The 15,706-nt window shown below is 43.7% G+C and overlaps 1 protein-coding gene and 2 non-coding genes across 3 annotated transcripts in view; 2 read left to right on the top strand and 1 right to left on the bottom strand.

Annotated features, from left to right (window-relative positions):
* Positions 1-1,200: 1,200 nt before the first annotated feature.
* LOC120601412 (small nucleolar RNA SNORD2) lies at positions 1,201-1,288 on the bottom strand. Its single transcript, XR_005652438.1, has one exon. It is a non-coding gene; the product is annotated as a small nucleolar RNA SNORD2 (small nucleolar RNA).
* A 4,537-nt stretch (positions 1,289-5,825) lies between these two features.
* LRGUK (leucine rich repeats and guanylate kinase domain containing) overlaps positions 5,826-15,706 on the top strand; it is a 104,301-nt gene continuing 94,420 nt past the window's right edge. The window contains exons 1-2 of the mRNA XM_039860919.1: positions 5,826-7,498; positions 14,473-14,580. Coding sequence (XP_039716853.1) covers positions 7,208-7,498; positions 14,473-14,580 — 399 coding nt within the window. The 5' untranslated portion in view covers positions 5,826-7,207. The remainder of the gene's footprint in view (positions 7,499-14,472; positions 14,581-15,706) is intronic.
* LOC120601403 (U6 spliceosomal RNA) lies at positions 11,351-11,457 on the top strand. Its single transcript, XR_005652431.1, has one exon. It is a non-coding gene; the product is annotated as a U6 spliceosomal RNA (small nuclear RNA).

The following is a 15,706-nucleotide window of genomic DNA, read 5'->3' as shown; positions in this document are numbered from 1 at the left end:
GTTTTGTTTGTGATGGAAGATAATACTGATAGTAGCAAAGGCCAATATGAAAATACTCACTTGAATGAGAGTCAGAAGATAAAGATTCTAACTTCAGTCTGTTACTAACCAGTTAGGTGAGATCATGGACAATCCAAGCTATATATGTATAAGTAAACTTTTGCTGCCTTTCAAACCATTCCAGATCTTAGTGGCTTAAAAATATATATATTCATTTAGCTCATGATTCTTTGGATTGATAGCACTTTTTCTGGTCTGGTTTTTTGCTCTTCTGGCTTTTGCTAGGTTTCCTCGGGAATCTTGGGTCAGTTGGTAGGTCAGCTGGTACTGGATCTAGGCTGGTTTCAGTCACATGTGGGAGGCAGCTGCCCAAGGCCCCAGGAATCGCGGCCCATCGTCTCTCATCCAGCCAGCTGGCCCTGGCTTCTTCACAGGGTGATCAGTGTTCCTAAGAGCAGCCCAGAACCCAAGTATTTTCAAGTCTCTGCTGGTGTCACATTTCCTACTGTTCTGTTGGTCAAAGCAACCTACACAGCCAAGTCCAGATTCAAGGAGTGGAGAAATAGACTCCACCTCTCGTTGGGAGGGGCTGCAGGCACCTTGCAAGGGGTGTGCATACAGAGTTGAGAAGAATTGGTGGTGGTCTGGATTTGCAGTTTACTGCACCAAATCAGCCAATTTTACACTCCTCATTTAACTCTCCCCGTAGTTACTTGGGAGGTAGGCATTAGGACCGGCTTGGATTAGATCCCAGGTCTGACTCTTAAATTAGTCTTGTCAGCTCCTTTCAACACTTAATTTCCTTGGTGGCTTCAGATTCCAGGTACTCCTTTCTGAGTCAGGCGTCCTGCTGATTTAATTTCAAACACTCATCTGCCCAGATGGCATTTCACTCAGGAGGAATGGAGCAGCAGCTACATTTGGCATAATCACTATAAAGCGGAGCTGTTGAGCCATCAGTACATGTTTATTAAACACCTACTATGCGCAAAGAGCTTTTTGCAAGGCAGGGGGAGATCCTTAGTGAAGAAAGATAAGTGAGAAAATTTGTCCATAAAGTGTAGAAGTAAATAGTGTAAAGTGCCTAACACATACAGTATACTAGAGACCAACAGAGCCTCCTTTTAATCTCATGGGAAAGCATCATCTGTTTGTAAAACCAAGAATTCTAAGGTTCCTGCCCTCTCCTCATGGCTGTCAGAATCTCTCGCCAGTCCCAACTTTTCTACCTTTTATTTTCCTCTTCATTTCAGGTCAGTCCCGAAAGATGATCGCCATCATTTCACTCCACCTTCTCTTTTTTAAGTCTCATCTCATAGATTCTGCTGAGCCGTTTGGACACATGAGGCAATTTCATCCACTTCCTCACTCGTGTCTCTTTGCTTCCAGGGAGGCATCACCCACCGCCCCCTTCCTCCAACCCCCTGTGAACAGGTTTTGTTTCTAGTATAGCGATGAATTCTCAGAGACCCTTCCCGAAACACATCCAGGCCAGCCTCCTTGCCTCTGTTTCTGCCGCTTCCCATTCCGGGACTGTGCATCTCCTCCTGTGTGTCTCTTCTCTCCTCCAAGACCTAGCTGAACTCTTAGTTCATCCCGGAGCCTCTGAGCATCTCCGTCTTGGGACACAGCTTTATCTCGACTGAGAACTCCCATGGACTGGCTCGGGGCACCGCTTTACTGTTTTAAGGAGTGAGCCCTGTCCGCCAAGAGTGGTAGAAGGAAGGGGTGGTCTGCATCTGCCCCCACGCAGCCCCTCCCTGTGGGCCTGTAACACTGACTGCAAATCAGTCAGCTGGGACTCGCCTTCTCTTGTGTACTTTTAATTCATTTTTAAAATCTCTGTATCCTGCTGCCCAAGCATCATGCAAACCTCTTCAATAAAGAGACCAAGACTTTAGCTTTTTTTGCAGCCCCAGCACCTAAAACAAGCCTCTCTACATAGTAGGGCCTGTTTAACCAATCGGTGATGGTGGCGACCTGAATGTTTTGTGTGCTTTACATCAGAGCCTGCATAATTTGCTTTTCCACAAAACACCACCATTCCAAACTTGTTCTTAACTAGATTAAGTCTATTGAGCGTTTTTGAAGTGTTTGGGTTGTGATGGGATTTCTCGCACAGTTCATTCATCTGCCTTCTATTTGCTTTTTATTGTTTTTTTATTCAGTGCCATTGGGACACTTCAGTTATTAAACCTCATGTTTCTCACGCTCTTTCCTTTCTGCCACCTCCTGTGATGATTTCTTCCTGAACTCCTTCTGGTCTCCTTCAATCTTCGTCTGAATGTCCCAGCATAACATCCTCAAGTCCCATATCTCCTTCCAGAAGATTTCATGCAATCCCTTCTGGTCGTCATTTTAACATTTTAATCATTTTGATCTGAAGTCGCGACTTCTCTGATGAAATCCCCCTTCTGTCTGAGAAGGTAATCTGAGCTAGAAATACTCAGTAATCTGTATGTAGTCCTCTGATCAGATTTTATTCCTGACTTGATGCTTGTAATTCCTTTGCAAACAATTCTTCATTCGCTTGATTTTTCTACCTTTGTCTATGAACTTTTAAGATTTCAATTTTCATCTTTGATCTCAACACCAGGATCTGATCCAGGGTATCTATTGGTGGGGCAACCCCCACAAAATGCCTTTGATATCTGCTTAGAACAAGTACTATTTGGCTCGGCCTGGTCCTTACCAGCCTGATTAATTACCACCATCATAATTGTATACTGAATACAGCTGATTACTGCAAAAATAATAAGTGGAGTTCTTCATTTGTCGTACTATCTTTTCCCAACTTTTTGGGTAATCATCGTGATGCTCCAACCGTCTATCTGACATTTTGAAGGACCCTTGCCTACCAAGGCCCCAGGTGACATTCTCATGGCTCCTATAACCCCTCCTTAGCCCTTATGGTAATTGAAATTAAATGAGTATTTTGTATTCTTATTTGCTTTCTGTCTGTATACCCACTAGCCTGTTATTAGATAATAAACTTACCTCCTTATGAAGAAACATCCCTTTCTCACAGAAAGCGATAACAAAACGTAAAAGGACATGACGTTGATGCATTGAATTATCTCGAATTTAAGGTTCTCCCTGTCTTAGTCTCCCTGTCTTGAGCTGCTATCGCAGGGTACCATAGACTGGGTGTTCACTTCTCACAGTTCTGGAAGTCCACGGTCAGGGTGCCAGGTTCAGGTTCTGGTGAGGACCTTCTTCCAGGCTGCAGACTGCCACCTTCTGCATCCTCACGTGGTGGAAGGAAGGAACCAGCTCTGTGGCCACTTCTAATCCAATTCATGAAGGTTCCACCCCCAGGACCTACTCACCTCCCAGAGGCGCCACTCCTCATCTCACCACATTGGGGGGTAGCTTTCAACACATGAGTGTGAGGTGGGACAAAATTTCAGTCCATAACATCCTTTATAGTGTTTTACTCAAGCAGCTGAGTGACAGTGCAGGGTTGTGATTAAGGATGTGGGCTGGGAAGCCAGCCCTTCCATTTGCATCCTAGCTTTGCCATTGTGTGTCAGCGTGGGTCGAGTGGGTTACATAACCTCTCTACGCCTTCCTTTCCTCATCTGCAGTATGGGGACATAATATTAATCTCTACATTGTGGGGTCCACGTAGGGCTAAAACGAGTTAAGACATGTAAAGCACTTAGAAGGGTGCCTGGCACAGACATTCCTCATAAATGTTAGTTGTTACGTTTCCATTGTTGTTGTTATATCATTGGTCCATAGTCTATGGCCTATCTGTGGTCCCAATTTCACGGTATTCTGTAAAAATTATAGTGTCCCATAAAAAAATACGAGTTCAAGATGCTGCTATCTCAACTTGCCTGAGAAGCGTTGTTCAACCCATTTTCCTTTACACTAAATCGGGGCGAGGGTATAGGTAAGCGAGGGGGTGGGAGCACACATTCTTTGCTCTGTCCACAGTCTACACTCCTGGGAGGACAGTCTTCCCAAATACAGAAAACGAGGATTCGTCCTGCCTTTTCTTTCCATCTCGGTGAAGTGCTGGCTCCAAATTGGCAGAGACCCCTCTTCCACACAGGAAAGTTGGGTTAAAGGTAAATAATACAACTGGGACAAAGCTACCAAGTAACTGAAGCTGGTAGTTAGCACCCTCTTTCAAACTTAAGCTTCTTACTCCTTGGATTCTCTCCTCCCTATGAGCTATCCTGGATGTCCTCTCAAGAGAGGTGCTCTTGAGTGTCACGGTGACACTCTTTCACATTCTTCTTCCTGTCACCCAAGTGGGTAAGGAGTCAGAACTATCTCAGAAGACCCACTGCCTTTCCCACCCCACTCTGCTTCCCTAGTTCTAGAAACCCGAGGTCTCCCTGTCTGGTCCCCAGCATGTGCATATGTGCACACACACACATGCACACACACATGCACACACAAGCACACACAAACGTGCATGCACATGCACATGTGCACATGCACACACAAGCACACACATACACACGTGCACACGGACATATAGGCACGCGTGCATGCACAAGCATGCAAACACGTGTGCACACGCACATATATGTGTGCACCTGCATACACGCACACGCACGCGCACACACATGTGCACACACAAGCATTTTCAGTATCTCACCAGGGCCACGCTCTCTGTGCCTCACAATTATTTTCTGAGAAACGAATTCATACTTCTGGAGAAAATAGGATGTTAATGGTTAAAATCAGAGGCCTTGGGTTCGGGAAGACCCAAGTTGGAGTTTTGGTGTGGGCTCAAGTTGTGTGACTTGGCAACTTGCCTAGCATTTTTGAGCATCATTCTTCTCCTTTGTAAAATAGGGATATCGTTTCATATTTCAGAGAGTGGTTGGAATGATTAACTGAGATATGTATATAGCATTTAGTATAGGCCTGGTTTACAGTAAGCAGGGAAGAAATGGAAGTGACCATTAGTGCTTTGTGCCACCTCCTTTTCCTTTACCTAATTCTTCTTTATCTGGTAAAATAATTTTTATAGAGATGATGCCTTTAAGTTTGAGGCCTAGAATCTCAGAGTAAAGATTCTACTGATAAAATTTCAGCCCAGGAAGTATTTTGGTGAACTAGCAAGAGCAAAGATTGAACAACAAGAGGTCTAGACTCTAACTCCTGCTTGGCTGCTAACAAGTCAGGTGATCTGGGGGGAGACATCGTCCTTGGAGGGCCCGCACTTTCTCTTTCTGCAAAAGGAAGAGTTGGGATAAGATGGGCTCTTAAGTTCTTTCTAGTTATGATAAGCTATGTATCTGTATGAAGGGTCATTCTCTGAGTGAATTATTTTTATTGATACTTAACTACCTTAACTGGTACTTATTTTTTTTCTTCTGAGACTTCTTGTGTAGCTTTCTCTTACCTCACATTTTTCACCTGCAAAAGTGGTAGTTGAAGGTAGACCATGGAGTTGATCATCCTAGGTTTGGATTTCAGCACTAGCACTTGACTTTGGGCCAGTTATTTAACTTCTCTGGGCCTCAGTTACCTCATTTGTCAAATGAAGAAAGACAAAGGATAGATATAAGGATGAAGAGAGACAAAACATTTAGAAAAATATAACCCCAAAGGCTATATAGTTTAATGTCCTGAAGGGCACTAACCAGTTTTATCTCTGACTTAGTGAACTGATGTCAGAATGTCTTTCTTTGTGGACTGTAAATATCCTGTTACCATCTTACTGGTTCCCTCATTAACTAATGAGTTGAATTAAATCATATATGTTTCATTCTATTTTTTGTATGAGAATCATGTATTTAACTTTTTGAAAATTATCCTTTGTCCTAATTGCCTGCCTTAAGACACTTTTCTTAGTGGATTGACCTCGGGAACATTTGCTTTGCTACAAATGCCAATTAAGTTATTGGGGAAAAAAACAAAAAACATACTGGGTTTCCATTTTTATATATTCTGCTCCCTTCTTTCCTATGTCAATTGGCTAGAGCCAGGTCCTATGGGGGTGAAGGTGGGGAAACATCCCTTGGAGGAGACTCTACCCACTGGAAAAAGAAGTAATGGAGCAGCAAGATGAGATACTTTCATTGTGGCCTTTACATTTATGACTAGCAAGATAATGAAGGAAGGTAATTCTGAAAGCTTTATGTCACTTTTAGCGGTCCCTCAAGCACGGAGAAAGATAATAGTCAGTGGATGGTGCCCATAGGAGTTTTTCTCCTTCTCCCCTGACAGCCATTGGCCAGGATCATTTTGTATTTGTAACTGCTATCACTGAAGCATGGAGAAAAGGCCCTGCAAGGCCAGAAGGATGAGAGTGACTTCCCTGTAAGAATCTTCTATTGTCATCACTATGGCAGTAATAGTTACTATAATTTTCATTCTGCTTTCCTATAGAGTGTCTATTTAGTGGAGCTTAAGGCTATGGGAGTTGAGCCACAGAAAATCATACTACCATAAAATCATGCTTTGTAATCTTGCAAGAGAACCTATACAAGAAGATAATAAATACCAATGCAGGTCACTTGACTAATACAGTTATTTATGAGATGCTAATAGCTCTTCAGAAGCCTACAGATACAATGTCAATTTGACCGTTGTTTTTTTCTGTTTAGCTTATTCGACCACTGCCAGTTTTTCTCCCCAAGGATATGGCTCATCATGTGAGAGGAAAATGTAAATTAATTGCAAATCAGTTTTCAATCGTTTTCTGGTAGTTTCTCTTTATTATCTGCAATTAAACCGTCAGGTCAGGAGCCATGCCTTTTATTTCATTATGCACACCCTCGGCTCCTAAAACTGCTCTCTGCACAGAGTGAAATTTCAGTGTTATTAGCTTCCTGACAGAGTACTAGAGACATCTAACACTTCCAGAATACAACTCTGGGAAAGGAGCCTTCATACATGAAACAGGATATGGGGCGAGCGGGGGATCTTAGGGTGGAATGAAAAATCTCAGAGAAGTCTCGAGGTCGGGAGAAAACAGACAACTGGACACAAAGGAAAGGGCTGCGGAGAAACGAGATGAAAACTAGAAAGACAAGCAAAAAGAACGAAGCCAGAGACTGAGCGGACTACAAAGAGAAAACAAAACAAAACAAACCAAACAAAAAAGAAAGGAAAATTCGCCAACCGTGGGGCTGATTAAAAGCAATGACTCGTGGAGGGGCGGAGACTACAGCCCCCAGAATCCCTTGCGGCGCCTCCTCGCTGGGTGCCAGTCTCCTAGGCAACCTCGGTAAACAAGATGGCGACCTCCGGGAGAGATCCCCAGTGGCCGAAGCTTTCCTCTCACCAGGGCTACGGGAACAGTTCACGCAATGGAGTCGGGTCGGTACTGTTGCGCTCAGAAAAAGATCGCTGGTCTTCTTTTCCCATGGGGCAGAGACCTAAAGGCAGTTACCTCAAAGGCTCCTCCTACCTGCTCCAGCAGCTCATTCACCGATATCAGGAGTCGGACGCAGACAAAGAGTACCAGGGCGAAGCTGAAGAAGTGGAATCCTCAGAGTCCTCAGAGTCAGAGATGCTGAATTTGGAGGTGTGCCTTCTCCCCACCCCTCACCCTCTCTTCTCCAGCCCTGGAGCCCTACTTCTTCAGCAGCAGCTCCCCGGCACACCGCTCACCCGCTCGTCGCTTAGCCCATTCCTTAGGCTTTCGCCTCCAGGAGTGCGTCTTTCTGACCGCTCGGAGGCTCCCCCTTTCCTTCTCATTTCTGTTACCTCTTTCCTCACCCCTTGTTGAAATATTTCCAAGCCTCCCTTATTTTTCATTAGCACATTTGGTCTCTTAGAAGTCAATACTCAGCGTCGTTTTAAAAAAACAAAAAACAAAAAACCTATTCGTACGGGACTTATGGCTTTAACTTTGTCAGAATTATTCCTTGACAATATTGTCAATAGGTAGAGTTCATCTTCGGCATCTTCTGCACCTTTCACATGATTGTGAAGAACTCCAGCCGTCTCCCCCATGTCTAGCTCCTTCATCCTCCTTCCTCTAGGGGGGGAAAAATTACTTTTTTGAAATAATCTGATAAGTGCTTCCTCAAACACTAAGTGACCTGAAAGTTTAATTTATTACTTCTGCTAGAGGTATTTGATGCATTATACAAGCAAAACACACACACCCCTACCTCACTGTGGGAGTATTTTAGCACGTGTGGAATGTTTCAAACATTCCCATCTGTACTGCCTGGGGCAGGGCTTTGCTTTTCACATTAATACATATTTCCTCTTTTCTTCAGCACCTCTTCTAACCACCACTCAATTCCACTTCTTTCTTATCATCATCCTGTTCCTTTCTTAGCCTGTGTTACATGTTTTCTTGTCCCTTTCCACTTATCATATCGCTTCCTTCTCTTGGTTTCTAATACATTATTTGTTTTCTTTGAAAAACATGAATCGATTTGCTCCCTTTAATAAACTGTTGTGTTTTCTTCTTTGTCTTGGCTGCCAGGAAATTTAAATCATTATTTTTCTTAATTTCAATAGTTTCTCTTAAGATTAAGTTTCTCTTTCCCCTTTCCTCTTCTGGTATAAATTGCTTCAAATTCTTTTCAGAGGTAGACGTGATAACAGAGAAATAGAACGTTCCCAGTATCCCCATTCTGTGATATGCTGCTGGCATCTTTGCATCTTGGTACTTCTCCCTAGTCGCCCTTCCTCCTTGAGGCCAATGTTTCTCTTTGTTATACCTGTTCTCTCACAAATGCTTTTCCTTATTGGTCTTACTTCTTATTCTCCCCTCTAACTTGCAATGTCTTTGGTTACTCAGATTCTACCATTTACCACATACACTTTTTCCTGCTTGAGTTTCCTTCTTTTGTAATTTCCTTTTTGCTCACTTTCAATATTTGGCCCATTTTTTTCCACCCCCATTTTGTCTTTCCTTTCTACCCCTTTCTACATGGACTAGTTACATATTAGTTTTGCTTAAAATGGACCCTAAGCAATTACTACTTATTTGTTCGTCTTTTGTTGATTTACTTTGCTACCCTCAACAGTGACTACTGCAGAACTGTAGCAATGTTTTTACAAGTTCAAGATGTTTGTGTGGTTTCCACGAGCTTCCACCCCAGAGGAATTCAGAAATGAATCACCAGTTCACTTTATTATTCTAATTAAGCATACTCTTTAGTTATGGGCTTCATTAAATCTGTCTTCAGTATGCCATTAACGAGCCATGGGGGGGCGGGGCTTGACTTGAACTGGTTATTCCTTTTTGGCTTATAATAGGATGTATGTGAGAAAAGTTTATCAGTTCTTCCTTTTCCATTCTAAATATGAATATTTATTTTGTGTTCTCACATTCTATTTTAGCTTTTCATAGTATCATAAGTTTTAATATACTGAATAAACCGAAAAGTTTAAAAGGAAACATTTGGGTTTTTATGTTCAGTGATATATTTTCACTCTTGGCCTAGTTATGATTTATAATGTTGTGATGCCCACAGTGATTATTGAGTGCCTGTAACGCAATTAGCCTCAGACCTCAGAAGCCCTTATGAACTTAAGGGAGGTAGTATAGACCAGTTGTTCAGAATACTGCCTTTGGTCCGTGTAAAAAAAGCCTTTTGTTGTGAGATTTTAAGCAAGTTACTTTACCTCTCTCTGTTTTATCTGTAATATTGGAATTATAATAATGCCTATCTCATAAGAGAGATCTGAGAATTAAGTGCAATTCTATATGTAAAATACTTAGCATAGTATATCAATTTATACTGTTACTGATACAAAAAATAACCTGCATGTTTTTCTCTAACTATAGCCTATTAAGTGATTTAACTAATTCAGCCTTCAGTGAGCAAACACGTACTGAATGATTGCTATGTAGGAAGCACTGACTATATAGGGCAAAAGAAGTGTCTGGGCCCATTATATGTGTCTGATGCATGACAAGCTCTCTTTGCTAGTAACTTAATGTGAGTAAATAATGCCTACTCATTAGATAGTTGTGAACATCAAATGTAATGAGAAACTCTATGTTAAAGTTCTTAGTATAGTGTCTGATACAGGGTAGACTCTCAAAAACTTATAGATGTTATACATAATAGCAACAGTAATGATAGAAGATGAGGACATACATGGTCCCTGCTTTCAAGGTGAGATAAGAATGTGAGTAAATTGTAGCTATTCAGCATGTGAAGTATTATATACACAGCCATGTACAGATGACAGCTAGATCGCAGGGATCAAGGAAGACTTTAAGGAAAAGAGACTCTTGTCTGGGTGGAGAGGTGGCGTGTGGGCAGGCAGATGGCTGCTTTTTCTACCAATGAGTTATAGGTGAGAGCAGAAAAAGCAGCCGAGGTGGGGGCCAGGTTGTGGAGTCTCTGTGCTGTTGTATGGACTATGAACTTGGGTCTCTGAGCAGTGGGGAACCGCTCTCGTGGCTGAGTGGGGATTAGATTAGAGGCAGGGAGATCAGTGAGACTCTAATAATATCTATGTGGGAGAGACAAGAATCTGAATTAAGGCAGTAGAAGTGGAAAGGACACTGAAGATGAAAACATTTAAAATATTTGAGATAGACAGTTACTAATTGAATATTAGAAGTCTGGAATGACTGCTGGGTTTATCACCTGGTTGGGGGGATATCAAGGCCATTAACTCTAATAGGAAAAGGGACAGGAGGAGCTGTACCTTAAGGAGTCGAACGTATGAATCATAGGACTCTGGAAATCAGGGGAGGGAGCTCAGAGTAGGAGACCTGAGAATCGTCAGCATTGGAGTCTGTGCAATCCTCCAGAAAGAAAAGAGAGAGAAGAGGAAGGCCGAGAGTGGAACCCTATGTAAGTGGCAAGCATGTGGGGGGATTCGGGGAAGGAAACTGGAAAGGACTGGTCAGAGAAGTAGGAGAAAGGAGCGTAAGATAGGGAAGCCAAGGCAAGAAAGAGTCTTGAGAACGTGGGCATGGTTTTGCTGCCAAAATGTTAAGTGGGAAGAGGCCTAGCAAGCACTCCTTAGCTTTGCCGGAGGGTCACTGGAGACCTTGGCCCTTACGGTTTTGTGACATGACGAAGGCAGAAGCCTACTACAGTGAGTTGAGTGAACAGGAGGTGAAGACAGGGAGCTGAAGGATTAAAAGGCAACTGTGGCAGAGCTTGGTTGCTAAGGGAGATGATGATAGCTATAGCTCGAACATGCAGGACCGAAGAGACCCACATACCGTGTAGCTGGAGGAGTGACAGGTGGGAGGATGACAATGGAGAGTGACTGGTCAAAATCACAGGCAAAAGAACGCAAAATTGATGGCTCCCGAGGAAACAGAGGGAGTGGGAGCCTGCGCGTGGGGGAGCGGCTTCCTCCCAGACCCAAGCGAGAAGCGTCAGGACAGGTGCAGAGTGGTTAGTGTCTGGTCGTTACTGCTTTGCCTCAAAAGTAAGAGAGAAAGGTGCTCGCTTCGGCAGCACATATACTAACATTGGAACGATGCAGAGAAGATTACCGTGGCCCCCGCACAAAGATGACACGCAAATTCGTGAAGCGTTCCGTATTTTTAAAGAGATACAAATGAGTAGTCGACGAACGGTCATGGGGATGGGGAGCACAGCACAGGGAATGCAGTCAGCATTCATGTAGAGGCTAGGTGGAGAACCGCATGAGAGAAGGAGCAATTAGGGGGATCGTTTTATAAACTGTATAAACGTCTAACCGATGTACTGTATAGTTGAAACTAATGAGTGGAAAAGGGGGCGGGGAGGAAAAGAGAAGGGCATCTGCTGAGAGTTAGGACGAGGGAACAGAGGCACTGGACAGCTTGAGGAGAGCGACGAAGAGCTGACCAGCCACGGTGGGGAGTTGAAAGGCAGCTGACGAAGAATGGGAGGCTGTTATGGCCCTGAAGTCCAGCTAACAGACGGCTTTCGAGTGGCACCAGGATGCATGTCTGTGGGGGCCAGTCCCAGCCCACTCAGCAGCTCAGGGGGAGAAGGAGGGTCATTAATCATCCATCCGTGGTGGGTGCTTGCACGCCTGTACCGGGCCCTGAATTCCTCCCTTCCCACTTGCGCTTCAGTTATTTTGAACTCTGTCTTTCTCCCAATGGGCCACGCTCGCCTTTGCCTTTGGGAGTTCGCACATGTTTTCCCTGCCTTCAGCACCCTTGTTGGCCCTTTTTTGCCCACTAGAACTGACATAAAACGAGTTCCTTGCTTATAGTCAAAGCACCCTGCCTACCTCTCTTGTAATATTTATCAGAGTCCCGAAATTGCGTATGTACTTGTCTGGCTTGTGCTTCGCCTGCCATAAAGATTTTCATTCCAAATGAACGATGAACGTGACACAATCCCTGCCACAGCACAGTACTTGGCTGTGAACTTGATTCAGGTTTGGGTGCATATGTGGTAGTTGCAGTCAGGGGACATGGAATCAGAGACTTGAGGTAGAGAGACACTGAACTTGCTCATGGGAGACCCGGGAGGGAAAGAAGTAAGGTCAGGAGGAGGCAGACTCTGAGAAAGGGAAGGACGAACGGACCGGAGATTCTCTTGTGGTCAGAAAACGAGTCCAGTAAGCACCGGAAAGGCTAAAGCACAGGCAGTGTGGGATCAGGGGGGTCACGGAATGCCAGGCTCCCGGGTGCCTAGGCTGGAGCAGTTTGGCATGATGACCAGGTCCAGAGCATGGCCGTGGGCGTGAGCGACAGAGGTTGAGTGGACATCAGTTCTATGGTATGTAGAGTTGCGAAAGAAAAGAAACGTGTGCATGTGCTTGGGGTAGTAGCTGTGATGAATGGCCATCCTCGGGGATTCCGAAGCCACCTAAGATGAAGATAGGGCTTAAAAGGTCTGAAAATGACCAAAGACAGAAGGGAAAGGCCTGATACTGACAGATGGCAGGAACCTGAAAGGATGCTTGAGGGGGTTTCGGGGAGAGTCTTGCGTTGGGGTCTGGGAAAATGCTGACAGTGTGGCTGGTCTCTGTGTCGATGGCCACGATGAAAAACACATCCACCTACTACGAGGGGTGCAATATCGTCTCATATCCAGGAAATGGAGGGGGCGGCTCAGGCAAATGTCAGAGATTTCGGTGGAAGGTTTTGGAGGGAAGGTAGCATCTGCACCTCTATTCCTTCCTGGGCCTTATATAAGAAGTTGGAACTTTATTTAGAAAAGTAAATATCTTTCTCCTATTTTGTGAACAAGTTGATGGGTACGGATGAATGAAACGTTAAGATGCAGAATTTCCAACTTCATCAATTAATAGTAACAACTGTCTTTTATTGGGGACACTTGCTATGTTCTAGACACTGTTAACTTTATATACACTTTTTTCCCCGTTCTCCCCAAACATTAAGAGAAGATAATAATATTTCTTATTCATAGATGAAGACTGTGAACTCAGAGGAAACTTTATCTGCCCAAAGTCATATATCCAAAATGGCAGATCTTGGGTTCAAACCAAGCCTGCCCAGCTCCAAAGGCTGTGTGTGATATTTGCTTCCCTGGGCCAGTGGAAATTTGGGGAGAAAGAAAATCTTTATGGTAGCACAAGCCTACGTACCTATGTTCTTGGTACCAGCAGCCTGAGCAGCATTTGTAGTTCTTGAATTAATACAGAAGACCTGGAAAAGGCATCTTGCTGTCACAGTCCACACGCTAGTCATGGTTAGGTGTACAGGTTGACTGTTATCACTGCACTTTGTGTCCTCATGCTGTTGTTAGTTTGAATGTGTTAGTTATTATGGAGTCAAAGGCAGCACAAGCCCAGCGCTGAGCCACCTGTCATCTCTTCTCTCTGTCATCACTGCGGAAAGGGCGTGTTGGGCCACCACTGGTCCCTGCATAGCTATAGACCAAGGGCCTATCTCCTTACAGAAATGATTATTACCCTTTTAATAAATGTTACCAATTATGTAAATCCAGCAAAATTAGCTAATAGAAAACAAACTGAGGACCTGTTTTCTCCAGCAAGAATACCAGATTTACAGAAGTTATTGCCTCGGTTCAATGTAACTATCCTATGGGCTGTGGACAAGCAATCAAGTGTAGTGGTTAAAATTGCTCTGGGGTTGGAAAGATTTGGGTTTGTATTCTGGCTCTATTGCCTACTGGCTTTGTGGTTTCTGGCAAGTTAAGCTCCATAAGCCTTAGTTTCTTCATCTGTAAAACAGAGTTAAGAGTACCTACCTAAGGTTGTCAGAAGATTAAATGAGTTGATCCACTGAGAACGCAGCACAGTGCCTGGGAAGGCGACACACTCAGTCAGCGTAATGATCAGCACTAATACTGATGAGCTTGCTGCTGTGTTCGTGGGTTTTCCACTTTGAACACCTAATACAGGTGACCACCTGAAAATTTAGTAGCGATAGAAACACTGCTTCAGTGGCTTTATCTTTAATCATACGTAATATGTTTGCGTCTTGAACACAATTTTCCTTGGGGCTGGTAAGTTTTGGAGCGCTCAGCTCCTGGGTACGTACTATACGGAATAAGTGCTGGACGTGACGAGGTCGGTCGTTTGTTTTGTAATGGTAGTCTCCTCTTTGTCCATCTCTCTGATATTTTTTTGCAGGAGGAATTTGATGGGGTGCTGCGAGAGGAGGCCGTGGCTGAGGCGCTCTACCATCTGGGGCGCTCAGGTTCTGGGACTGAACAGGTCTACCTCAATCTGACTTTATCGGTGAGTGTGATGACATCGCCTTTGGCTGGCTCCATCTTGACATCGGTTGGACCATAACCGTTTTCTCTGGTACTCGTAGCTTTTGTGGTGGCTCCACATTTCAGTCTTGTATTTGAGGGAGTCTGGCGATGAGAGTTATTTATGTAAATGTTAGACATCAAAGAGCCCTGGCCAATCCAATAATGAGCTCCTCAAATTCCTTTGTTTTCATTCCCTTCACAGTCTGTTTCTTTCATCTTGAGTAGTCTATATTATAGTAATCAATGCCTCTTTCCAGAAGGTCGAATTTGATTTTGTAAAACCAATCAAAGACTAAGATTTTCTCTCTGATTAGTGCCAGGACTAAAATTTATATCTGAATCCAAGGGAACAAAGGATTTTGGTATTGACTCCCCTCCTGCCCCCGACCCCAGTATGTCAAGAAATAAGTAGCTTTGAGCTTTCTCTCACTTTCGAAAAGATACCTATAATTAATGGGGAAAAAAGTATTGTTATTCATAGTGTAGCACAGAATTTTGGCTCCAATTTTATCATGAGAGGCTTGTAAGAACCGGATACTCAGAGTACTTCAGCTTCTTTCCCATTTTGTTTTCTATAGTCCTTGAAAAACAATTTAACTCCTTTTGCTTCCTTACATTGTAAAGCATGAAATATTCCTTGGAGATCCACAGAGTAAATGCAGATATATAGGCGGAAAAAAGCACACTAAACTTTTGCTTGGCCCAAGTGTATAAAATCATAGCAAGGCTGTTCTGTCTTGGATTTGAACTAGGAAACTATTGGGGAAATGTTAAGCTCTTTTCACCCATGCTGGCTGTATGGCATGTCCTTTGAGGACAGCACATTAAAGCCCTAACTATTTTCACTTTGTAACATTTTGTAAATGGCTCACCCGGCCCTGAAGTATAACGCAGGGAGCACCCTGTGTGAATCTCACTGTGTTAGGCATTGGACTGGTGGATAATTCCGCAGCCAGTACATCTCCACGCAAGTCCCTTTCAATCGATAGTCTACTTATGTACATAGCGCTATGGCTTAAATTGATCTACCAAAAAAAAGAAAAAAAGCAATTCTTTAAATCTTGTTTCAGCTGGATGGACTGAAGCTTAGCTTACTTTGCCACTGA

This window comes from Pteropus medius, unplaced genomic scaffold, assembly GCF_902729225.1.
Source record: "Pteropus medius unplaced genomic scaffold, Ma_sr-lr_union100, whole genome shotgun sequence".
NCBI lineage: Eukaryota > Metazoa > Chordata > Mammalia > Chiroptera > Pteropodidae > Pteropus > Pteropus medius.
Note: the sequence above shows the minus strand (reverse complement) of the source record. Positions and strands in the feature narration are given on the sequence as shown.